The sequence below is a fragment of the Cyprinus carpio genome, chromosome A15 (assembly GCF_018340385.1).
Source record: "Cyprinus carpio isolate SPL01 chromosome A15, ASM1834038v1, whole genome shotgun sequence".
NCBI classification, from domain to species: Eukaryota; Metazoa; Chordata; class Actinopteri; order Cypriniformes; family Cyprinidae; genus Cyprinus; species Cyprinus carpio.
In genome coordinates, this window is record NC_056586.1 from 4,085,758 (window position 1) to 4,113,077 (window position 27,320).

The 27,320-nt window shown below is 35.0% G+C and overlaps 2 protein-coding genes across 3 annotated transcripts; both read right to left on the bottom strand.

Annotated features, from left to right (window-relative positions):
• Positions 1-687: 687 nt before the first annotated feature.
• LOC109051832 (guanylyl cyclase-activating protein 1-like) lies at positions 688-9,303 on the bottom strand. The gene is made up of 5 exons (XM_042770799.1): positions 9,225-9,303; positions 3,855-4,070; positions 3,137-3,286; positions 2,138-2,225; positions 688-1,253 (listed from the first exon to the last, which is right to left on the bottom strand). The coding sequence occupies exons 2-5, from the start codon at positions 4,047-4,049 to the stop codon at positions 1,123-1,125; spliced, it is 564 nt and encodes a 187-aa protein (XP_042626733.1). The 5' UTR covers positions 4,050-4,070; positions 9,225-9,303; the 3' UTR covers positions 688-1,122.
• Positions 9,304-19,696: 10,393 nt separating this feature from the next.
• Positions 19,697-25,838, bottom strand: LOC109051828 (TPA-induced transmembrane protein-like). Of its 2 annotated transcripts, XM_042770801.1 has the most exons (8): positions 25,134-25,826; positions 24,172-24,252; positions 23,790-23,864; positions 22,816-22,951; positions 21,640-21,782; positions 20,483-20,553; positions 20,146-20,315; positions 19,697-19,858 (listed from the first exon to the last, which is right to left on the bottom strand). In XM_042770801.1, the coding sequence occupies exons 1-8, from the start codon at positions 25,209-25,211 to the stop codon at positions 19,851-19,853; spliced, it is 762 nt and encodes a 253-aa protein (XP_042626735.1). In that variant the 5' UTR covers positions 25,212-25,826; the 3' UTR covers positions 19,697-19,850. The 2 variants fall into 2 exon arrangements, with proteins under 2 accessions (XP_042626735.1, XP_018924857.2); XM_019069312.2 differs by lacking the exon at positions 20,146-20,315 and having other exon boundaries at positions 25,134-25,838.
• Between the last annotated feature and the right edge of the window lie 1,482 nt (positions 25,839-27,320).

The window sequence follows — 27,320 nt, forward strand, 5'->3', positions numbered from 1 at the left end:
TGTTTTATTTGCCTTGAAATTAGCTGTAACTTAATGAAACCTACTAAGAATAACAGCTAAGTAAAGATAACTAAATATTTCTAAGTAAGGTAAACTATTGGATTTTACAGTGACATGCCAGTAAACTGTTATAGATGCAATTTTTAAAGCATTCTAGATCAGGGGTGCCCAACCCTGCTCCTGGCAACCGACTGTCCTGCAAAGTTCAGCTCCAATCCTAATTAATTGATTAGGGTTGGAGCTTAACTTTGCAGGACAGTCAATCACCAGGAGTAGGGTTGGGCACCCCTGTTTTAAATCTTCAGAAAAGCTTGCATTTCTAAAGTAATACAGTCTCTGGAGGTTGAATACTTTTGATTGCAACTGTACTGTATATACTGTAAAACTTTTTGCCACCTTTCCTTTCCCACTTTGTTGCCAGGAACAGACTTTTGAGGATATGGGAATAGATTCAGGTTTTTTAGATACAGATAATTCCTGATTTTAAACCATGTGTTTTTCATAAATAGTATTAATTTATTTAAGTAAGCTTTTTAAAATCCTTTTCTCTTAGTAAAAGCAATGGTAACAGTCAGACAGAAAACAGCAGTCCAAATGTGTAGCATACTGCATTTATTTATGTAAGGCATTGGTTACAAGTTAGAACTGTAGAATTATCTACAGAATGAAAATTACATACACCAAAATTGAGGTCACATTTAAAAACGCCTGTCATTTTGATGCTTTTTAATTGAGGCTTATGTGTCCATATACATTTTAGGGTCACTGTAAATGCAGTGGATTATAGAGCACATCCATTGCTAAGAACATGCTTCACACCCCAGCAAATAGGACAAATGATCCATTAAACCATGATTCATCTCCTTTTGTGTCATTTCTGCCTGTGAGAATGACATTTTCAGACTTGTAGAGGTGATTCAGGTAAAAGTAAAAGGGTAAGAGAGCTCTGCTAACTGGATATCTGGAGGCACAGAAACAGAAAAAAAGTGTATGAAAACAATAACAGAGAAGCTGCTAGCAGATTTCACCCTCTACTGAGTCTGTTTTACGCTTTTAAGCCACAAAGTTGATCTTTAATCAGGATGGGATCCTTTTATTGTGCAATGCATCAAAAATTGGCAGTCACTCCTTCTTTTTTTGCCCATTGACTATGATCTCCAGGACATGCGTGAGGTCCATCATCTTAGTGAGCATCTCCATGATATCAGGATGTTCTTTAGCCCCTGTGATGAACTCCTCCAATGTCAGCTCACCTGCCAAAGTAAAACAAAATTAAAAGAAAAAATTAAGATTATATAGTGTAAAATGTAATAAAAAAAAATAATAAAAATTTAATATTAAATATTTTAAAAAATAATAAAAAAAAATTATTAAATTTTTTTTTTAATTTTTTTTTAAAAAGGTTTTAAATGTTTTACAATGTTTGTATTGAAAAACTCATTCTAAAATACTTAAAAAAACAATAACACCTAATATAATAATCAATACAATAATTAAATGAAATTAAATTACAGTACATTATGGAAATGATAATGACATTATTTACAGTAATGAAAACTGAAGTTTAGGATTAAATTGTTTAAAACAATGTAAACAATTTTAACAGTCATGAACTACTTGGTTTTCTTTAGGAAAAAGAAAAGAAAAGAAAAGAAAAGAAAAGAAAAGAAAAGAAAAGAAAAGAAAAGAAAAGAAAAGAAAAGAAACAGAAACAGACACAGTATGATTCCAAACTTTAACTGGTTATATTGTCCTAGACAGACTGACCCAGACATTTTACCACTGGAATTTGTTCTCTGTGTATACACAGTAGATGCTGTAAAGAATATTTATTTTAGTCCATAACCTTGTTCTTATCCTAGTTCTATAAAGAAATTTAAACATTGATCATTGTTAATGGTGGTAGAGGTGTTAACCTAATGGTTTTAGATTTGAGCTGCTAATACTACACAAAGGTTGCAGGTTCAAACCTGGACAGAAATGACTTGTAGTGCAACTCAGTTGTGACCTTGAAAATTAAAGGACACTAAACACCACAGTGGACAACAGGAGAAATTAGTGTTATGTCAATTGTTCCAAATGAAATATTCCAGTTGACAAATTATGCTGAAGGTTAATATGATCTAGCAGCTCTCACCTTCATTATTGACATCAATTCTCTCATAGATCAAAGTCACAATATCATCTGGAGGAATTTCATAACTCCGGGTAATGTCCTGGATGGCCTGGGCAAAGATGAAAAATATTAATGTTTTGTCTTTTACTAACATGACATGTCACATTGCCACAGTCTAATTTCCTTCCCCCCTGAACCAACATTTGTTGTGTGGCTTCAGAAGTTGTTATACAAACTCTCTGAATAATTCTGTTCAATGGACAGGTGTAATAGGACAGAAACTACATTTTAAAAATGACAGAGCTCAGCAAACGACCGTCATGGATTTAGGTTAGGATTAAATACAAATTACTTTCCTTAAAGACTACTTTCCTAGACTACTACTATCATTTCATCATTAAAAGGTTTTACACATGAGGAAATAATAGTATGTTTTAATTTTGTTTTTTAATGATTTAGACCTTCATGAGAAGAGGATTGCAGTCATATCATGCAGTCAAGTTTGATAACAAATGTTTTATTCTACATGGGGAGGGTCACCTGAGGGAGCAGGGGTAGGCAAGTTTGGTCCTAGAGAACCCCAATCCTGCAGAGTTCAACTCACCTCCCTATAGCCTTAGCAATCCTGCAGACATTGATTAGCTTGTTCAGGACTGCGTCTCTCTAGTACCGAACTTGCCTACCCCTGTCATGGAGGCTTCCATGTTGACATTGCTTGAAGAATAAACAAATCATGGCTAACTCTAAATAGTACATTTCTACAACGGCATTAGTAACTGAAAACCATTGCTTTTATGTGATTTTATGACAAAATATAACTGCACTCTCACTTAAACTTCTTTTTATGAAGAAAAGAAGATTAAGGGTGCAGATATATTTTGTCTTCTTTAAGTTGTTTCTCTAACTTGCAACTCAAAAAGGTGTGCATTTGCTTCATTGCATAAGTGGCACATCAAAACAAAACTCTAGTCTGAACTAGAACAAACAGATCACTGAATAAAGGAAAAAGTTATACTTTACTTTGAATATGGTCTCCATTTCATCTCTGTCAATCTTGCCGTTTCCATCCTGATCAAAGAGTTTAAAGTACCACTTCAGTTTCTGGTTTATCTCTCCTTTCAGTAGCAGACTTACAGCTGCGATGTATTCTACAAAATCTATGTAGCCATCCTGAGGTAAAAATAAATAAAAATTTGAATTAAATAAAGAAATATACAACTATATAACAAGAATTATTATATAATATAATAAAAAAGAAGGCACACGTGCAAGCTGACCATTCATTGTATAAGTGTTTAGAAAAATTTGACTATGCGCCAATGAAATTTGTCACATGCACTGTACACATAAGCAACATATGTATAAAAACTGAAGAATACTTTGGCCTTTCAAGAGTTTTAAAAAAGTAGCTTGTCCACACTGACATGTCTGAAAATGCTAAATCGTGTTACTGTGTATGCATAAAACTTAATAAAAGCTCAAAAAAATGACAACAAAAGATAATAGCAAGCACAATAATACCATTCTATTTTCAAAAATGTATCCACTTGGGAGAATGTTTCAAAAATGTATCCAAACATTATAATGTAATTGAACAGAAATGAACATTGTATTGTAATGCAATGAACAGAATACGTGCAATTACATTGTAATGTACCAATATGCATAATAAACCTAAATGTTCGAATGACCAATCTGCATAATAAACCTAAATGTTCCAGTCACACATTTGTCTCACCCCATCCATGTCAAAGGTGTAGAAGACTTGGTCCACATAGCCGCTGGCTTCCTCGGACATCCCCTGCATCTGTAGCATGGTCTTGAGTTCAAAGAGTGTGATGAGACCTGATGGCGATTCCCTCATGAACTTGTTGTACCAGTGGTGCATGTCCTCAGCCAAGACTTCATCCAGGCTGGAACCGTGGGCACCCATAACTCCTCAGAGAACCTCTTTCTAAATGAAATGTGGAATTGGTTTGTCAAATCCAGAAGTCCAACAGTAGCAGCAGTTTATTGAGTATGAGTTGTGAGGAGTTTGCTGCTTCAAGACAGGATTGACTGCTGATGACGCCACAAAGTCTAAAGCCCTATAGACTAGGCAACTAAAAGGAGAGATAACACTTTAATTGGATAACTGTTGAAACCTTCCTAGAACTAAAGGACATCTATGGCTGTCGAAGAGGCAAATGGGAAAGTCTCCAGATGGATTTACCCCTCCAACTTGGAAAGATAGGTCATGATTTGCCATGATCCTGAACTTACTGACCTTGTCTGAGAGGGCTTATTGTAGAATGATCAATCACTTTCCATGGAGAGGTCAAGATCTGGCCAATAAGCTTAAATATTCTTGGCTTATCTGAGTAAATCCCGCCCAGCATGACGTTTTTGCGGGATTTCTGAGGATGGTGAGTTCTCATCTAGAGAAACACCTTGGAGGAGGCTGTATTTGAGTCCACAAAAGTTCAGTGTGGACCATAACTAGGTGGTGGATATTTTAAGAAATGATTAAGACTGTATCCAGAGATTCAAACTGTATCAAGGGGCCAAATATGGCTGGGCTTTGCTAAATTTAAAACACATACAGTAAGTAATGAAATTTTGCAGTGAAACTCTAGTCAATGGTCAAAAAGTAATTAATTTGATTGTTCCACCTAGCAACCACTCAGAACACTCTAGAAACTCCTTAGGAAACATTTAGAACACCTTAGTAACCACATAGTAACAAGCTAAAAATAACACACCTTAGCAACTGCGTATGAAAACCACCCAAAACACTCAGCATTGTGGCAGCAAGTTTATTTTGAGCAAACATTATAGTTTTCTTTAGAAATTGTAAGAATCTAGTTAAACTAGTGTTTGTTTTGTAAATCAAATTGATCTAAAAATAAAAGTTTATCACTTAATGTGACAATGTCAAACACTGATATATGAACTAGCTACACAGTTCACACAATATTTTTTTTTATTTTGTTTTAAATAGTCAGGAACATTTTCACCATGTCTCAACATATGCATTATAACATGATTAATATTATTCTGTGACTGAAACTACATTTTGAATATTTTTTGGAATAATACATCCAACTTATGTGTCTTGCTATGGCTAATGTCATAGTTAATTTATATATGTTATGTTAGCATTTTATAGTTAGAATTTTATATGTGTATAAAGCACACACAATAAAAATATATTTTTTGCTAAATTTGACCAAATCATAGTTTAATTGGAAATGTAAATAAATAAAATAAAATGGTGTTCACAATATTTAACACAACAAGAATGAAGTTTTTCAGACAATAAATATTTAAATGGTTATTTAATACTGCATGTCAGTAGTTGTTATTAAAACTAAAATGGAACCAAAAGCAAAAGCTAAAGACTCACTTCTAAACTCAACCTTGCATGTCATGTTTATGTAACAAGGCTGACCGATGCAAGTGTGACCCTGATCTCTGATCTGCATGAGCTTCCACTGGCATGTGCATGATCCATTCAGGAACACAAAGTGCAACCACACTGAGATTAAATGCAGAGGATAAATCAATCAGACTATCAAAGATCAGTATTCCCATTATAGTAAATCTGGCTTCAGACGATTAACAATTTCCAAAACAGATTGCATTATTTCTGTTGAGATTCTTGGGACTTCTTAAATATATCTCCTGCAATATACAACCATAAATTTAATCATACTAAATGATGTTAATTACAGAACAGTCTTTAATATCTATAATTACAATAATTGTATTTTATTTTTTATATTTAGTGGTTTGAGTAAATGTGACTATATATATATATACAGGTCCTTCTCAAAAAATTAGCATATTGTGAAAAAGTTCATTATTTTCCATAATGTAATGATAAAAATTAAACTTTCATATATTTTTAGATTCATTGCACACCAACTGAAATATTTCAGGTTTTTTATTGTTTTTAATACTGATGATTTTGGCATACAGCTCATGAAAACCCAAAATTCCTATCTCAAAAAATTAGCATATCATGAAAAGGTTCTCTAAACGAGCTATTAACCTAATCATCTGAATCAACTAATTAACTCTAAACACCTGCAAAAGATTCCTGAGGCTTTTAAAAAACTCCCAGCCTGGTTCATTACTCAAAACCGCAATCATGGGTAAGACTGCCGACCTGACTGCTGTCCAGAAGGCCATCATTGACACCCTCAAGCGAGGAGGGTAAGACACAGAAAGAAATTTCCGAAAGAATAGGCTGTTCCCAGAGTGCTGTATCAAGGCACCTCAGTGGGAAGTCTGTGGGAAGCAAAAAGTGTGACAAAAAAACGCTGCACAACGAGAAGAGGTGACCGGACCCCAAGGAAGATTGTGGAGAAGGACCGATTCCAGACCTTGGGGGACCTGCGGAAGCAGTGGGCTGAGTCTGGAGTAGAAACATCCAGAGCCACCGTGCACAGGCGTGTGCAGGAAATGGGCTACAGGTGCCGCATTCCCCACAGAGAAGCAGTACTGGACTGTTGCTCAGTGGTCCAAAGTACTTTTTTCGAATGAAAGCAAATTTTGCATGTCATTCGGAAATCAAGGTGCCAGAGTCTGAAGGAAGACTGGGGAGAAGGAAATGCCAAAATGCCTGAAGTCCAGTGTCAAGTACCCACAGTCAGTGATGGTCTGGGGTGCCATGTCAGCTGCTGGTGTTGGTCCACTGTGTTTTATCAAGGGCAGGGTCAATGCAGCTAGCTATCAGGAGATTTTGGAGCACTTCATGCTTCCATCTGCTGAAAAGCTTTATGGAGATGAAGATTTCGTTTTTCAGCACGACCTGGCACCTGGTCACAGTGGCCAAAACCACTGGTAAATGGTTTACTGACCATGGTATTACTGTGCTCAATTGGCCTGCCAACTCTCCTGACCTGAACCCCATAGAGAATCTGTGGGATATTGTGAAGAGAAAGTTGAGAGACGCAAGACCCAACACTCTGGATGAGCTTAAGGCCGCTATCGAAGCATCCTGGGCCTCCATAACACCTCAGCAGTGCCACAGGCTGATTGCCTCCATGCCACGCCGCATTGAAGCAGTCATTTCTGCAAAAGGATTCCCGACCAAGTATTGAGTGCATAACTGAACATAATTATCTGAAGGTTGACTTTTTTTTGTATTAAAAACACTTTTCTTTTATTGGTCGGATGAAATATGCTAATTTTTTTAGATAGGAATTTTGGGTTTTCATGAGCTGAATGCCAAAATCATCCGTATTAAAAAATAAAAAGACCTGAAATCTTTCAGTTGGTGTGCAATGAATCTAAAATATATGAAAGTTTAATTTTTATCATTACATTATGGAAAATAATGAACTTTTCACAATATGCTAATTTTTTTAGAAGGACCTGTATATATATAATATATATTCGTTTAAGGCAAAGAGTTTTAACCTGATGAGGAAAATTGAAAAATCAATAGTAATAGCTTTTGAGCTTTTGACTCATGTACTAGAAACAGTTAATATTTAAACATATTTTGTGTTAAACACATTTCTCCAGTAAAACTGCAAGTCACTTGCTCAATATTTTCTATTAATAAAAACAGGAGTAAATAAGAGGTAAAGTTGATTAATCAGAGAGATGGAGTAGCCGAAGCATGCCACCCCTGCCAATCTGATTTAAACAGTACTATGCTGATTACTGAACTGAATCTCCTTCTTTTTAAAATGACCTGTTTGCTGCTTGTTCTGCAGTGCTCCTGTTTTAATTTTCATTATCTCAATTTATATTTAATTAATAATATTCAATTGTGTATTTAAAGGTAATACTTTATAATAACTTTCATTTATAAATCATTAACAAACAATATATAATGATTAACAGATAATGATAACCGATCATTAGTTAATATATATTCACATAGCTAGAAATATGAGATAATGTTCTTGTTAATGTTTAAAAAAAAGTGACGTGACGTGCACTAAGAGCAGTGACCTGAACTAAACAGTACCATTTTATGCTGCGGCGCCCAACATATGATTATTGGGAGTTTAATGTACGATTTAAATGCTTACAAAATATCAGATTACACTTTCATGCTTTACACATCAGTAAACTTTCAGTTCATTTGTTGGTCTTTTTTTGTTGTGTAGACCTCTACTTACACATCTTAACAAATAATCTATTAATTATTTGTTCATGTTTTTGCAGTACACAATTTTGAAAACTATTCATCATTTTTAAATGTTTATAAATGTTAACTTAACATTAATACCTTTATGAGCAGTCATCTCGATTGCAAAAAAGTGTGCCAGAAGACCTGAATTTACCCTATTCACACATCTTTACTACTCATTTATTAATCATTTGTTCATTTTTTTGTAGTAGCCAATCTAAAGTTGAAACTATTCATCATTTGTAAATGTTTATAAATGATTACTAATCATTTAGTATCTTTATGGGAATTGGACTTTTAGCTAATGTAACAAGGTTGTGTAAAGGGTGGCTGCAAGTTTAGCTAAATGCTACTATTCAGTATATCATAAAAAAGGATATTCTTTGAATCATAAATAAACAGAGGAAAACATTTTTTTTTAAAAAAGATTTTTTTTTCTAAATACTAGTTATCAAAACAATATAATATAAACAGATTGAACTGTGTTCCCTTGTGGTTATCAAATTGACCCCTGTACACTGTTGACCCTTTAACCAACCCTTAAACCTACCCATACCACCAAACCTGTCCCTAACCTTACCAGTATCACATCTAAATAGCAGCAGAAGTGTTGTGCATTAACACAAGCTTTTAATCATTTTATAACATCTGTTAAAAACATTTGTAGATTTCCAATAAGTGCTTTATCATATGGAAGTAAAAGTTTAATGACATTTGTAAGCAATTTGTTTGAACATTATCTAATGTTTAAGAAGTTTATTAGCAAACAGTAACAAGCACATTATCTCATGTTCCTAACTCTGAATATATATTAACTAATGATCCATTAAGCATTATATAATGTTTGTTAATAATTTATTAATGAAAGATATTATAAAGAGTTACCTATTCCATTACTTTCACAGTAATTTCATAGTTGGATTTCTCTTGTATCTAGCTGCACTCTCAAAAATGTATTGTAAACACACAGCAACATACTGTCAAAGTTCAGGGTGCCTTCTCGGCTCTCCTTGTTGTCCTGTCGTTTTCAGCAGCTCGTGGTCTGGGCAATCAGTGCTGATCTCGCAGTGGGAGTGCACCGATGACAAGCTCACCCACCCCCACCTATTCCCATATATGTCAAATCTCTATCATTCCCTGTCCTTCATCGTGATTAGATTGTTTTGTCTGTTCAGTATTCTACTGTCTTGTGTAAAAGTGCAAGGCCTTCACTTACCCACTTGTTCACCTGTTCCTCAGGATTCGTAGTCAGGAGATCTGACAGCTTGTGTGGTCTGCAATCTCTGCAGGCCAGCTCTGGAATCTCCAGTGACCTGTTCAGTGTTTAATTATAGTTTATTTTACTTTGTGTTTTCTGGTGAGAATAAAGATCTCCCTTGTCACGACTCCTCTTCATTTGAGTTCTCTGTTATCCCAGGCAGTGACACATACTGTGTTTCTACAGTGCATATGTACTCTGAAGGCACCCAGCTTGCAATGCAGATTTTTTTAGATTTAGATTCCTTTATTGTCATTGCACAGAGTACAATGAAATTAAGTAGCAATCCTTGGTGTTATTCACACATAACATCAAAAGTATTGGAACAGTATTAATTAAAAAGGTCTAATAAACAAATAAATATATAATTATAAATTTGCATATTTTTTAATTTTTAATTATGATTTATTTATTTTTTGATTTTTACAATTTTACCATTTTTGTATAATGTATATCAAGTATTGATGTCAAATCTTTCAAAGATGCATATCAGCAGTTGCAGAGAAAGATTCATGCACAAAAATTTATGAATTAGAATTAAAATATTGATTAATCTTCATGCTTAATGCAAAAATAAATTCTTCATGTTCAGGCTAAGAACAGTTTGACTTAAACTCAGGCAATTAGCTTATTTCATATTCTAGCTTGTCATCATTTTGACAAATGTTTTAATTGGTCACATTTCTGACATGACTAGATCATAAATTTGAATATGAATATGTCATTATGGTGACTTCAAAACAGTTATAGTAGTAAACAACTAAATTTCTCACAGTGGCACAGTTAAAGACTTTATAATATGAATTCACAGAAAAACAAGAGCAGCAAGTTAATGCTATGTTAGCATCATTCTGCTGTTCAATCACAGTCATAAGAATTTCTGAGTACAGAGTACATTCTTTAATCCTCTAAATTACTCAATTTTTTTTACAGTCAGTAAAAACAAATATTTTTGGAAAAATTAAATTAAAAAAATCAAACATGACATCACAACAATAACATCAAAAAAATTAAAGTGTAAATATCAACGTTGTTGTCACTGCATTTGCAGCCAGACAAATGAAGACAAATGAATAAAGTTCGACATGACAGTTTAATAATAAGTTTAAAAGGAGCAAGCAGACAGGCATTGGCAAACACATAAACATAACTGTGACCAGACCAAGAGTGACTGTGTGGTGGGTAAACTATATAAACCAGACAAACGAGATGATTAATGAATGATGAAACACAGCTGAAACGCAGAACTAATAATGATGGTGGCCATGGAAATTAAAGAGTGGCGGAAAATCAAAACAAAGAAAGGCATGAACAAAGGGAACACAAACTAAAAGTCTTAGAACAGAATTAAAAGGGATAAAATAGTGACATTTGTAAAATTAAGTAAACCCTACTGAACTTTTATGATACTGGTGTTCCCATCATGCACTGGGGCATGAATAATTAAAGGTTAATTAGGCTGATTTTTTTCTTTCTGTTTTCCTGCTGTTTACGCTGCTTTATCATTGGTTTTATGTTTAGTAACTTGCTATTTTGTTACATATGGAGTTAATTTTCTACTCAAAATGAAATATTCATGCTCAAACGATCCATGGAATGTTACCTTCATTGTGTACAAATTATTGAAGTCTCTGTGTTCGGGGCTTAGGTATTTTTGAGTAACACATACACTTTATAAGCATGGTGTAATTCAGTGCTGTTTTGAGTAAAATCAAAGTATTAACCAGTAATATTTTAAGTAAAAAAAAATACTTAAACTCTGGCCAAGCTAAAGTTACTTATTTTCTTTGTTAAATTTACTTGGTAAGTAGACTTTACTCGACAATAACAGGTAGATTGTACAAAGCAATAAAATTGACAACATGTCAATGCAAATTGTTACAAATTGTTATTTTATCAAGTAAATCCTACAAGCAATTTTTTTCAGTGCAAGTAAAACAGCAACCACAAACATTTACTTGCAAGTAATTTACTTATTGGTACTTTCTGATATAATCACAACCTAACCACAAGGAATGTAATATCAGTTTTGAATGAATGTCATCTAGAAGTGCTGTTCCATATACAATAGGTTTGAGAAATGTAGTAAAAATAATAATAAATAGTCTAATAATAATAAAAAATAATAAAAACATAGCAATAAATGTAGTTATCTTTAATTTAGTTCTGTCTTAAAATTGCATAAACTTAGGACACTGATATTATTTTGTTTTTTAAAAGGTATGAATGTACCAATTTTTTTCTGCAAAGCTAAAGTTTCCCAATTTTATGTGCCCACATTAGAGAAAAGTTGTGAAAGAGCATCTCTATCCTGTTTGTATCTTCTAGATAGCACTGAGATTAAATGGAAAGCAAATCGTGACTTTTCCTGAAGTAATTTGACCCAGTAGCCTAATCTTTGTAGTTTCTGAGATTTCAAAATGCCTCACATTAATTATATTGTCTCTATACAAGAGATCCAAAACAGTAAATACATCCATTACAAAACTTTAAAATATTTTACTTAAGACTTTAATTTACATAACTTCAACATATACACAAAAACACATTAAAAACACATATTCAGAAAATGTTCTTTCAACGGCACATAAAGGAATCCGGAATACAGAAAATGAAAGGTCTGTAGTCATGTAGCCTACATGTAGCAGAGTTTGGGATGAGTAACCACTGGCACTAGTCATAAAACTAAGAGCTGCGAAAGAGCAGTACCGCCCCCTACAGGACACAAACACAAGCATGCAGAATGAACACTAGAAAAAAATCAGATATTAATATGCGATTATTTAGATTTCTTTACAACAATATTAATAGCTGGTGGCTTATTCATTACCATGGGTGTCAATTGAACACATGTAGTTTTAACATAGTATAGTATTACAAAACAAAGTTTGTGATAAGTGATTTGTGTTGTAGCCTTTATAACTTGCATGCGTGACGTGATGCGATTATTGTTCTACGTAGTCATAAATGAATAGTAGCCTACATGTTCGGAGTTTCGCCGTTTTAAACAGAACGCATTCTTTGCAATAATAACAATGTGCGTTTAATCATTTTATTTATTTATTTTTTTAATATATAGTTAAAGCCAAAGAACGTGGCTTTTTGGGTGTTCACGCTGTCTGTTCTTCAAAAAAAAAAAAAAAAAAAAAAACAATTCTGAACATCATTTTTATAAACGTACAATTAACATTTTATTTCAGTGAACACGAGTTACTCTATTTCTACAAATTTCAGGAAACTTCAGCTGAATTGAAGTGTTTTAAAATTACATTTAATTTATGCCTACTTACTAAGTTAGGCTACTGACTGACTTTAAATAGCGGGCAGAAGACTCCAATATTGAAGAAACAAAAACATTATTAAAAACAACCATTATATAGAGCCCCATTGACAAAAAAATAAAAAAAAAAAAAATAAATAAATAAATAAAAAATAAAGTGGTGTAACAAAATAGCGGGCAGAGGCAGAGAGAACTGCCTCTCCAAGTCCCAGGGCATGGGGGATTTAACTGTGTGCAAAGGAACTGCTTTAGGTAACCTGGTTGCAGTGCACATGATAGTCAGCACGTACTGGTAACCACTTTTAGTTTTAGGCAGCGGACATACACAGTCTAATATTAACCGTTCAAATGGTTCAGCAATCACAGGCACGGGATGTAGAGGAGCAACGGGGATCTTCTGGTTTGGTTTGCCAGATCTATGACATACCTCACAAGTTCTGCAAAACTTGGTTATTAAGAATTTGCAACCTGGCCAAAAGTAGTACCTAGTTATATGGTGAAAGGATTTACTGACACCCAAATGTCCTGCAAGTACTTTTTTGTGGGCGAGCTTCAGCACCTGTGGACAATAAGTGGCAGGAAGGATGATTTGATGAACTTCATGGCAGTCAGAATCATCATCATCTGCTGGCTTCCATTTCCTCATCAACACTCCATTATCACAGTAGGAAGCAATTCTATTGTCAGGCACTTTTGTACAGTCAAGGGCAGCATCAAAACACGACGTTAAAGATGGGTCTGCCTTTTGTGCAGCAATTAACTGATCTCGGTCAACACCAAGAGTCTCATTAGGGGGATTTGTGTCAACCCCTTCCTCAAACTCAGGCTTTACCATTAACACACATTTGAGAGGTTCAGAGGGCCCTTGCAAGAATGAGTCGGTAAGATTTACAACGTCTTTAAACTTTTCGGACTGTGCTCGGGTCACTGCACATGCAGGAAATGTAGACGGGAAAAGATTATTGGGAAAGACTAGAAGAAGCATCAGCTTTACCATCATTTACCACTATACTGTAGGTCTGGGAAAAACTTGACCACCTGCCAGGTCATTTCCCAATAGGAGACCCACCTCTTCAAACAGTAACTGCTCTTGCACACCGAGATTAACTAATCCACTCACAAGATCAGATTTTAAGTGTACTTGATGGAGAGGAACACGATTACACCCCATCTCAATACCACAAGTTAAAACATCTGTACCGGTGTACGAATTTTGTAAGAAAGGCATTAATTCTTTTAGGACAAAAGGACTGCGCTGAGCCAGTATCTCGCAAAATTACAACAGTGTGATGCTCAGTGTCAGACAAGCTAACAGGGCCAGAAAGGACAAAAGGTTGCATAGACTTATCTACTGACATCGTTTGCACCATGCAGCCTACTTTGTTTTAGCCCCCGCATTTTTCTTTTTCCAAGCCTGACACTCAGCAATCAGATGACCTTGGTCAATACAGTAAATGCAGGAACGTTTGTCTCAATTGCCATTATCTTTCGACAAATACGGTGATACATGTGACAAATCTCGTATCACAGTATTTTTATTAGCAAGCGAAACGTTTGACTCACCCTCAAGTTGTTTCAAACCTGTATGAGTTTCATGCTTCTGTGCAACAAAAGAATATATTTTAAAGAATACTGGTAACTAAACAGTTTATTTTCCCTTCTGACTTCTATTGTATGGAAAGAAAATACGATGGAAGTCAATGGGGACCAGCAACTGTTTGGTTACCAACATTTAAAAAAAAAATATATATATATATATACATTACGCCAAATCTAATAACACACAAAAAAAAAATATATATATATATATATACATTACACGGCTCTGTGGAATACTTGATTTTGATTGGTCACTCGCACCATCCAGCAGTATGTTATTCCCTGATAACAACCGCCAAATTGAATAACACACATAGCATCCGGGTACTACGAGTTATCTTGACCGGTACTACTTATATGCTTAATGAGTCAATTCACTATCGTTGACTGTCTGGTGGCATCTTGAAAACCACCGCGTGTTACAATGGACTTTAGCATTAATTTCAACATGTATGGTAAAAACAAATCTTTTTAGCCATGTAATAAGCAGGAAAATGTACATCCAGCCGGTTGTTATCTCAGAATAAAGCCGACAGGGTGATCAGGACCCCGACGCGAAGCGGATATAACATTTTAAATCATTTGTATATATGTACAAAAAAATATATGCAGATATATGTACATACAAATATATGTATCCCTTACATATATTTGTGTTCAGCAGGAGGAGGACACTCATGCAGTTTATCTTCCCTACAGGTTGTGTGATTGTGACATCACAGATGAATGTTGTGCTGCTCTTGCTTAATTCAGTTCTGAGATCAAACCCCTCACACCTGAGAGAACTAAACTTGTCTGATATTAATTTAGTAGATTCAGGAGTAAAGCAGCTAGCACAATCGGGGCTTTCACACCGGAGGAACCTTTTTATAGTACCAGAACTAATTGTGGAACTACCCACTTTTGGGTGTTTTCACACCACAGGAACTGGGTGCGATTTTAGTACCGGACTGCCTTTTTCGAGAACCAAATTAGCTCCTACTCCGGAGCAGGGTTTAACCAGCACACCTGGAACTACCTGTGACATAAGTATCCATTGATTGGTCAAATGCGTTCAAAAATGCCCTCACCGGCCATGATTTAAAATGTTGTTTAACATACTGTAAACATTGTGTCAACTTATTTCGCAAGTATGATGAACAGCGATAAAAATATACAGACGCTGAAGTGCAGGCACTTGTAGCAAATCTAGCATTGCCAGTTGTCGTTGGAGAATCTTAGTCCACCTTTCCATTCTTTCAATTGCTTTACGTATACGTCGACATTCCATGTCCATTTGTGAAACCCGCGAGACACAACAAAAACACAGCTCCGATCACAGCGTCCTCCATCATCCTGTTGTTAACCTTGTTCTTCTTTGTTAATGTTGTTGAACATCACTGTCGACCGGCTTACATCACGTCCTAGTATACACTGTCGGTGCGAATGCAACCCTTTAAATGGTACTGGGAAATAGTTCACGCAAAATCGTCCCAGTACTTTAGTACTGTACATTTAGTTCTGGAACTAAAGCGGTGTGAAAGTCCCTAAAATAAACTAGTGGTAGCAAACCCTGCTCCTTGGTATTTAGCTCCAACCCTAAACAAACACACCTGAACACGGGTAATCAGGGTGTTCAGGATTACTTGAAACTAACGCCTGTTTCACACCACAAGCCTGAGCTTCATGTCAGTGTAATTATATAACATTAAAGAGGTGTGTGAACTTGCAAGTACAATGTCAGACACTGTAATATGCTCAGGTCCCCTCCCTGCTTACCGTGGTGATGAGATGCATAGCAGACTGTCGTCACTCAGTAGTTGGATGTCAAAGTGGTGCATGCAGAATAACATAGGTTTCATAGACAATTGGATGAGTTTTGGGGCAGACCTGACATGTTGAAAAGAGATGATCTTCATCTGTCCATGGGTGATGGCACTCTTCTCTCTAGAAATATGGCACATGGCAGTCTTAGAGTTTGTACTTGACTAACTGGGGCCCAGGTCAGGAAATAGACTAACTGGCTAAACTGCTAGCAGCCTCACGTCTTAGAATTCAGTTAATTCTAGGCACATAGAAACTCTTTCGTCTAGATATCACATTATAGAGACTGTGTCTGTTCCCCAAACTAGCAAATACAAAAAATGTCCAAAACGATTTAAGAGTAACAATTTATTTGATGTTCAACAAATAAAAAACAAATATAATACAGATAAACAAATTATAAAGCTTAGCTTAATGAATATTAGATCTAGATAGATTAGATTTTTGTAAGTGCTATGATCACAGATCATAACTATGTTGTGCTCTGTTTGACATAAACCTGGCTAATACCAGATGATAACATTTGAAATGAGTCTATCCCCAAGATTACTGTTATAAACATGATCCGCACCAAAAGGTAAAGGGGGAGGTGTTGCCACAATTTATAGTAATATTTTCAGTATTTCTCAGAAGTCTGGTTTCAAGTATAATTAATTTGATGTAATGGTGCTTCATATAACATTATCCAGAGAAACAAGTGTTAATGCTAAATCCCCTGTGTCGTTTGTACTGGCTACTGTATACAGGCCACCAGGACACCATACAAACTTTATCAAATATTTTTTTTTATCAACCCAGTTATTGCTGTTGTTGTAAACATAAATTATAAACAATACTGTCACAAGGAATTGATATAACTCCACTGGGGTAAAACAACACGTGTCAGGGCCTACTCGTTGTAATCATACTTTAGATTCAATACTGTCACAAGGAATTGATATTAATGGTGTTGAAATTCTGCAATAGAGTGATAATATCTTAGATCATTATCTAGTCTTGTGTAGTATACTCCATATCGCTAAAGCTGCAAATTCAAATTTAACCATCACTTCTTTCACAAAAGACTGCTTTGTAAATAATCTTCCAGACTTGTCCCAATTCCTCAGCAAATCCAACAGCTCAGAAAAACTCAGAAACTATAAACTCTCTCTTTTCTAGCACTTAAGATACAGTTGCTCCTTTACGCTTAAATAAGATTATGGAAAACAGTCAGACATCATGGTATAACGAGCACACTTGCGCCTTAAAGAGAGCAGCCTGAAGAATGGAGCGCAGCTGGTAGAAAACAAAACAAGAGGTATTACATATTGCATTGTGGGAAAGTATTCATAGAAAACTTCAAAAACTGCTAGATCTGCTTACTTTTCATCTCTCTTAGAAGAAAACAAACACAACCCCAGTCATTTATTCAATACAGTGGACAAATTAAAGAAAAATAAAGCTTCAACAGATGCAGACATTCCCCAACAGCACAGCAGTAAAGACTTTATGAACTTCTTTACTTCCAAGATCGATACTATTAGAATTAAAATTTTAAGACAGTGCACTATAAATCCCCTGAGGAAAAACTATAAACAGAGGCGGACAGAGTACACAGCTTTATTACTTGAGTAAAAGTACAGATACCCCCTGCTAAATTTTACTCAAGTACAAGTAAAAGTACTACAGTTAGATGTCTACTTAAGTAAAAGTACTGAAGTACTTGTTTTTAAAAGTACTTGAGTATCAAGAGTACAAGAGTACATTTTCTAAATATTGCATTACTACTGCCACAGTGCTTACATTTATGTACAGAAATGTCCTACATGAAGTTATGAAAAATTTTAATGTTAATACCTTGGAGACGGTAAAAGGAATTGAAAGTAAAATCAAGTCATTTTCATCTTTTTACCATGTTGCTTTATTTAACATTTCTCACATGCGCACAATGGCAACGCTCTGACAAACCTCTGCTAAAGTTTTAATGGAATTTTTGCACTCACATTTGAACCTGACTGTGTTAAACACAAGAACATCAAAGCAAATGCTCAGCTTACATTCATGTGTAATATCAGAAAAGAAAATTCAGCTAAGAATTGTACATGTGAGTTTCTCTGTTTTTTCATCAATCAAATCAATAAACCTAAATCAGCAAAGAAGGCAATATAGCAATGTTCTGACACACCTCTGAACCTGACCGTGTTATACACGCAGCATAAAAGAGAAAATAATAATTATTAAAGAAAATCAGCTAATCAGCTGTGTTTAGGTCAGCGTACAAAGAAGGAAAAATAAAATTCAGCTAATTTGAGTGACAGTATTATAGGGTTAGTTCACCCAAAAATGAAAATTATGTCATTAATGACTCACCCTCATGTCGTTCCAAACCCATAAGACCTCAGTTCATCTTCGGAACACAGTTTAAGATATTTTTAGATTTAGTCCGAGAGCTTTCTGTCCCTCCATTGAGAATGTATGTACGGTATACTGCCCATGTCCAGAAAGGTAATAAAAAACATCATCAAAGTAGTCCATGTGACATCAGAGGGTCCGTTAGAATTTTTTGAAGCATCGAAAATACATTTTGGTCCAAAAATAGCAAAAACTACGACTTTATTCAGCATTGTCTGCTGGTTTCGTCTGGTCAGAGGAGAACTGGCCCCCAAACTGAGCCTGGTTTCTCACAAGGTTTTTTTCTCCATTCTGTCACTGATAGAGTTTTGGTTCCTTGCCGCTGTCGCCTCTGGCTTGCTTAGTTGGGGGACACTTCATTTACAGTGATATCGTTGACTTGATTGCAAATTATTGCACAGATACGATTTAAACTGAACTGAGCTGCATGATGACATCACTGAATTCAATGATGAACTGCCTTTAACTGTCATTTTGCATTATTGACACTGTTTTCCTAATTAATGTTGTTCAGTTGCTTTGACGCAATCTTTTTTTTGTTTAAAGCGCTGTATAAATAAAGGTGACTTGACTTGACTTGACTTATAGCACCTCAGCAATAATGTTTATTTAAAAAAAAAAAAAAAAATCTCACATACATACAAAGAATTGCTCCACAGTGATTAAAAATGGTCCAGTGTTGAATAAATAGAAATCAATACAAGTAGAGTACACTTATAGTATTATTACAGAAAATCATCCTGGAGCAACATGGAAGTTTATATCATATCATATAGTTTATACATCATATTAACAGAATTGAAACCTCCATATTCAGTGTTTGGGTTATCTTTTGAGACTTAAACTGTGACAAATGTAAACCTCAATATTCCTAAACAGGAGGCAACATCTATTTATTCTAAAATATAATAATAATAATAATAATAATAATAATAATAATAATAATAAAATCTTGTTTTACTCTACTGTTTTGAAGTGTTTTGATTAAGTGTTATTAAGATATAAATATCAAAAAACATACACTGTATGAACATTATTAATGGTGAATAATTAATATTATTAAGAGCTGACCTACTGCAATGATATTTAGAAATTAACCCATAAAGACTGAGATCATTATTAATGGTGAATAATTAATATTATTAAGAGATCTGTTAAAGAGTCCAGAAGGCAATCACATTAAATAATGTGATGTATGGAATGTTCTGTTTTCTGATGAGGGTACCAGAGGTTCAATTTACAAAATCCATCTTGTAGTTAAAGTTTGGCAGGTCTACCCAACTGAAAAACAAAAGCAAACAAAAAACACAAAAATCATAGTAAGGTTTACTAATAAAACAAAATGTATTTATTTTATATTTGTTAGTACTGTATGCAAAGATTTTGTATACTTGGCTACAAATATAAGATAGTTATTTTTTTTGTTTGTTTTTTTGTCACTATATAATTTCCGTACATATACTTTTTATTATTAGCTATAATTGTTAGGATAGTGCTGATTACTATTTTTTTTTTTTATAATGTATAATAATTATTATTATTATTTCATATGATAAATATATCCTCACCTTCCATGTGGAGTGATGTTGGTATTATATAGAAAGACTCTCCAGTGTCTCGATCATACAAGTGTTGGAACAGCACATTTTTAACCATCTTTAGACTCAGAGTGTAGTGTATCAACTGCTCATGATCTAAAGGCATCATGAACTGGAGCTTAAACTGGGCTGTAGTGTCCCTGTATCGAAACACATCATTAAAAAGTAATTTCGATCAACTTTAACTTAATATAAATGAGATGTGTTTGCCTGGGCCACACCAAAAATGGCTGGACAAGACTTAAAGGCACACTACAGTATGGACAAGCAAATAGGTGTAAAATGTGACTGGAGTGTGTTGACTCACTGGAGATTGTTTATGGTGACATTGTAAAAGTACCGCTCCAATGCAGGAGAAGAACTGTAGACTTCTATCAGCTGAGGGTTGATCATGGTGTATGGGAGAGACAGACATAGAGTGAATGAGTAATCATATTGTACATGTAAATAGCAAAAAAAAAATAAAAAACTACTACTGGGCTCTGTTAAATTAGATGTGTTGGAAAGGCAATACATCCAAGATATGCAGTGCTGTGCCCCTAGGGAACAGAACTGAGAAGAAAAAAAAAAAAAACACTACCACTGTGAAAGCAGAAGTGCAAGTGGTGGTGCATCCCACTCAGGAGTAAATTTTCATGAGTGAACCATTTTTGGGTAAACTATTCCTGTCCTTAATGACAATGATTCAAGGTTTGCATTGTCACAAAAAAATATATTTCAAATAAATGCTGCTCTTTTAAACTTTCTATTAATCAAAGAATTCTGAAAAAAGGTATCATGGTTTCCACATAAGTATTAAGGGTTTTCAACACTGATAATAGATGAAAAAAAATATATAATATTCAGCAGCAAATCAGCATATTTGATTTCTCCATGTATCAAGTGGCACTGAAGACTGGAGTAATGATGCTGAAAATTCAGCTTTACATCAGAAATAAATTACATCTGAAAATATATTAAAACAGAACAGTTTTCTTTTTTAAATTCTATTATTTTACAATATTACAGTGTTTTTTTCTGCTTCTGCTTCTAAACTCCGGAATGTCTCGCCTCATTGACACCCCATGTAATGGGGTGTTGTAAATGCACTATTTATTTGTTCATGCAAACTGGGACGAGTCAAAATAATTTATGTGTCAACTTATAACATGTCAGATGCTGTCCATAGAGTCTAGCTTGTACTAAACATTGAACCTTTATTTAGTTTCAGATTCAAGATTAGTCAGGGAAATCATGTGAAACATTAAAAAAAAAAAAAAAAAAAAAAAAAAAAAAAACATGGTGAATATATAATCTTTAAATCCATATTTATAAAAAAAAAAAAAAAGAAATGCATGTATCTGACTCCTTCACACTTCAGAGTTTGATCTGTGTTAATTATGTAAAGCTTATGAATGGGTTTCTCAAAAATCCTTCACAGGTATCTACAATTTCTAGTACTGAATAGATCATTATTGTTATTACCTGCTGTTTCAGCTCTGTCATAGTCTCTTCATCCTGAGAGTTTGAAGTGAAACTATTAGCATCCAGAGTAAAATTTCCTCTGAAGAAGCGTGCCACCACAAATGATGATTTGTCATATTTTTCATCCTTATCGTCATGAACAGCTTTAAAACACAGAGGGTTGCAAAACAAAAATACAATCAGAATGTTATACAGAAATTAATTAAAGGGGTCATATGATGCGATTTAAAAATGTTCCTTTCTCTTTGGAGTGTTACAAGCTCTTGGTGCATATAGAAAATCTGTAAGGTTGCAAAGACTAAAGTCTCAAATCCAAAGAGATATTCTTTATAAAAGTTAAGGGTCAACCACGCCCTCCTAAAAGGGCTCATTCTAACACGCCCCCACAATTCTATGTTAAGATGTGAGAAGATTTGCATAACGCCGCCCAAATGTTTACGCAAAGAAAGAAGGCGTAACTTTTATTCTCGCTGTTGCCGCTGCCGCCATGTTGTGGAGACACTGTGTGTTTCGTTCTGAAAGTGAAACTACTCTTTTGGCCTTCCAAAAGAGGACACAACTAGACATCAGTGGTTTAGTTGTATTTAAAACACTGTTCCAGAACAGTTCAACCCAAATATTCAGATGTGTGCAGCGCATTTTACGGAGGACGAGGACGAGTCTGACGCTTCTGACTCACAGTCTGTAAGTATGTTTTCATATTTAAAGAATTTGCCACTGATGATTCAAATGCGAGCTTTGAGCAGTGTAGAGTAGCTCTTGTTGTTTTTGTCGTTTTTGTCATTTGTTAAAAAAATTTTTTGTATTAAACCTTTATTGTTTGTATTTTGTGATAAAATTGACAGAATTTGAAAGCTGAGATTTTATTTCCTATTAAAGGGCATAAAAACAGCAGAATATATAGCCTAACAAAGTGCTTCCCAAACCTGTCCTGGAGGAACCCCTGCCCTGCCCATTTTGTATGTCTCCCTAATCCGACACCCAGTTTAATTCTTGCAGTCTCTACTAAAGAGCTGATGAGTGAAATCAGGTGTGTTAGATAAGGGAGACATACAAAAGTTGAGGGGCAGGAGGCTCTCCAGGACAGGTTTGGGAAGCACTGGCCTAACAAATTGAACTGGTAACATTATCAATAGCATTCACAGTAGACAAAGAATCTGAATGGAGCATCAGTACCTGAACACACAATAATTGAGATCCCAATAACCAGAGCAATGGCAAGAAAGATGATAAGCAGCAATGTCCATAATTTGAGTTTCCACACCACCACCTCATTCAGTTCTCTCTTGACCCTCCGCAACTCCCTTTGGCACTGCAAACACAAAGAGATACTCTGTTTTAATAGTTACATACATTCATTGTATTTTTACCAACTTTTTTTTTTTTTTGGGGGGGGGGGGGGCAAATATTCCTTAACAATAATGTTTTAATAATAATTTTATTAGTTTTAGTGGTACTATCTTTACATTAATTAATATATTTCTGTCACAGTTTCTTCAAGTTAAACCAAACTTTTATTTTTGAAGAGTTGCTGTAAAGACCTTTGAATTTCTGTTTGTATATGATATGATGATAGTTTTTCACAGGTGCTTGTGTGTGTGTACTGTGTAGTAAACGAAACCCTGTATCTGCACCATTCATCACACAGAGACACGCAGAACAAGAAGGATTCATATTTAAATGCATATTTTGCGGCTTAATATTCACATACACTAGTCCATGTCACATTTTGATTTAAGTGTACTGACATACTTTTGATTTATTCATCCAAAAATTGGCAAATTTAGTGACATTTTGCATAATACAGTAAATTTCATTTTTATGACTGGATATTGCGCAAATAATAGGGCCTTACAGAGGAACAGCCACAAGGCTTTCTTCCTGTACCTCATCGTTGTTCAAAGCCAAGCTGTTTAAATTACAGCAGACATATTTGCTTATGTCAGCGGTTCCCAATCTTGGTCCTGGAAAAACCCCAGCATTGCACATTTTAGATGTCTCCCTAATCAACACAACTGATTCAACTCATAAGCTCATTAGTAAAGACACTAAGACCTCAGATGTGTATGTCAGATAAGAGAGACATTAAAATTTATTATTTCCACATGTAGACATACCCCAAGAAATTACTAGTTGCTTTTCAGATTTACCTTGGGTTGAGTTGGAGAGTCAGTATCGACACCTCCATCAACATGGAGGTGCTGTTCCCTATTTTTCTCAGTGACCTGAAAACACACAAATCCAGATAGACCAGTCAAACTAAACTGAAGGATCAGTTTGCAGCCTAAAAATCTGCATGCAGCACAATGTGTGAAACATAATAAGTGGAGCTTACCTGAATAATCAATGTATTGTATAGATTAGTTTGACAATTTTTGTATTTGTCAATCAGGAGAGGGTTTCCCATAAGCAACTATGGTCACGTCATTGTGACTGTATTTAAAAATGGTTTTTGCTTTGATTCAAAACCATAGTTTCATTCAATCAATGCATTTCTTCAGCCAATCAAAAGTAAGAGTAAGAGGCATATACCTGTGGTGTTGATAGAAGAGGGGACACTTCATTTCTCTCTGATCTTAGGTGGTCTGAGCAAGCACCATTCCCTGGAATCACCTGTGAACATTTGTGACATAATTTATACAATATATACATACATTAAGAGAAAAACATTGCTCTGTACAGTTGCAGTGTATATATCTTTAGACAACAGCCACTAACAAAACAGTAAAAACATTAAAATGGTACAGGCCAGGGGCAATGAAGAGGGTCCATAATAAAGAAAAGAGTACATCTTTTAAATGTTTCAAGTATAACAAGTGTGTTTTAAAAAGTACTTTTTAGTCATGGTGGTTTCACACACACACACACACACACACACACACACACACACACACACACACACACACACACATATATATATATATATATATATATATATATATATATGAATTATCATAAACAACTTTACATTTTTGAAAATCATACCACATGACATTTTACAACCTGGGCCAGCCTTGCTTTGTGTAAAAAGGCCAGATTATAAGATATTTCAAGAGACTTTTTATGGCCATGTACCATACAGTAGTTATCCTATCCTTTTCAAAAGAACCACTTAACTAATACTAAGACCTGCTTGGCTAGGCTGCAACCAGTTTAAACCAGCGAATACCATCTTCTGGGAACATCGTATTCTACTTTGGAGAACAATGTAAATAAATGTGAATATGGTAATCATTCAGGTCAAGGCATGTATTTGGTTAAGCAATAAGGTACCACCACAGTACCTTTTGTATGGGATTAAAAAAGTACAAATGAAAGTTTTTCTTTCCATAGATCTTACGATCAAAACGAAACAACAATGGAAGCCCCTCAAGGTAAAACTAAGTGTTCTCTTAGTAGAGCTGGACGTTTGCGCACTTGCACAATCATGAGTAACTAAACTTGTCAATGATCTGAAGACAAGATGAATAAAAGATACATTTTTGCCAACTTACCTCATTAGTTTGGTCACTCGAGACGTTATTGTTGTAACAGACAACTTGAATGGGCTTCAACTCCAGCGCTTCGGTCATGCTTCCACAGTCACTATCCCAACCTGCGGAAAGTCCCGGAACTGAGGCTTATAAAAGACGGGTTGCGAAAACATTTCACCGGATTTGTGTTTTGGTTAGTAAACACTGTTCCCATTTGTTACATTTAGCAAATAAAGGATAAATAAGTTGATTGCAGGTTTCTTTTCAATGTGGATGCGGCTGATAATGATATACCTACAGGTGAAATAAGTGTTAAAGAGCGTCTCGTATTTCAGTTAGAAGGAATGTATGTGTAAAGTGAAACTAAACTGAAGTAGCACACGGCGTAAGCTTCTTACAGGAACTGTAAGGCATACAAAATTATGGGATACAAAAATACATAGGCTATATGCTCATGGATTAATCATTAAAAGATCGCGATTCAAACACACCCAGTCTTATTGCTATGACGATGATTCCGCTAAACATTTGAAATCACAATCACATGGGAATTTTTAAACCTGCTTTCGCGCAGGCGCTGGTCCAGAGAGAGCATCATGTAGGCTAGCTTTATGTTTGAAACAGCTTAACAAACAGTCTACATAGTAGGTTACATTTCTGTGTTGCAAACATTAAATACTAATAACGAAAGTATTGGGATGAACGTTTATATTCCGGATATAGCTAGCTGATGTTGCTGCAGCCGCATTGAAAATGAGAAACTGACCTTGGCACTCATTACTCTTCAAATAAAGATTGTAGGCCTATGTTACATTATACCAGCAGGTGACTGTTGAAATGCATTTTTTTTTTTTTTTTTTTTTTACATATTTGTATTTTAAATAGGCTAATTTATAACATTTTAGACTCATTTATAACAATAAATAAAACATTTTGTAAGAAACCTAAGTGAAGTAGCCTAAAAATATTTTATTATTAATTTTTTGTCTGTTTTTTATTTATTTATTTTTTTTATTCAGAATCGTAAGAGAACATGATCTCTATTCTAAAAATCAATTATCCAGAGTCATAGCTTAATAAATAATATCTGGCATTTAACTAATAGCCTACTATTATTACTGTTTCTAATAGCATATTAAAATGTAGACTAGGATGTAAAATGTACAATCTTACAGAGATTAACTACAGTAGCACAAAAAAAAAAATATTTTACACATAAAACACAATAAAACCCCGCCCATCACCCAAACTTCTGAGTTCTGCAAATATTAGAACAAAAGTTTTGGCAGTGACATAAATTTTGTGTTTCGCAAAGTTTGCTGCTTCAGTATTTGTCAATTATTCTCCACATGTTTCTATGGTATACGGAAAAACAATGATAAGCATATTGGCAAAAAATATGAATCAATATTTACAGTGTTGACCCTTGTTCTTCATAACCTCTGCAATTCGCTCTGGCATGCTGGATATTAGCTTCTGGGCCAAATCCTGACTGATGGCGATCCATTCTTGCCTCAGTTCTCAGAGTTGATCACAATTTGTGGGCTTCTGCTTGTCCACTCGCCTTTTGAGGACTGACCACAGGTTCTCTATGGGATTGAGATCCAGGGAGTTGCCTGGTCACGGATCCATAATTTCAATGTAATGATCTTCAAACCACTTCTTTATCACTCTTGCTTTGTGACATGGTGCTCCATCATGCTGGAAAATGCATGGATCATAACCAAATTATTCATTGATCTTTGGAAAAAGTCACTCTTGCGGGACGTTTTGATACCACTCTTTATTCATGGCAGTGTTTTTGGGAAGAATTATGAGAGAGCCCACTCCCTTGGTTGAAAAGTAACCCCACACATGGATCGTCAAAATAACTTTGTACCAGTCTTCTGCTGTCCAATCCTTGTACTTCCTGCAGAATTTCAGTCTGTACTTGATGTTTTTCTTGGAGATAAGTGGCTTCTTTGCTGCTCTTCTTGACACCAGGCCATTGTCCAAAAGTCTTGGCCTCACTGTGCATGCAGATGCTCTCACACCAACCTGCTGCCATTCCTGAGCAAGCTCTGCACTGGTGGAGACACGATTCCGTAGCTGACTCTTCAGGAGGAGACATCCTGACGCTTGCTGGACACTCTGGGACGTCCTGAAGACTTCTTCACTGATCCGGTAAATGGTTCTTTCAGGTGCAATATTCTTTGCAGCAATTTCCTT

Coding starts and splice junctions, on each gene's coding strand:
- LOC109051832 (XM_042770799.1), bottom strand. CDS start 4,049: ATGGGTGCCCACGGTTCCAGCCTGGATGAAGTCTTGGCTGAGGACATG. Junction 2,226..3,136: donor AAATGGAGACCATATTCAAA/GTAAAGTATAAC, acceptor ATCTTTGCCCAG/GCCATCCAGGACATTACCCG. Junction 1,254..2,137: donor AATTGATGTCAATAATGAAG/GTGAGAGCTGCT, acceptor TTACTTTGGCAG/GTGAGCTGACATTGGAGGAG.
- LOC109051828 (XM_042770801.1), bottom strand. CDS start 25,211: ATGACCGAAGCGCTGGAGTTGAAGCCCATTCAAGTTGTCTGTTACAAC. Junction 23,865..24,171: donor CTCTTCTATCAACACCACAG/GTATATGCCTCT, acceptor GTGTGTTTTCAG/GTCACTGAGAAAAATAGGGA. Junction 20,316..20,482: donor GTCACCATAAACAATCTCCA/GTGAGTCAACAC, acceptor GTTTCGATACAG/GGACACTACAGCCCAGTTTA.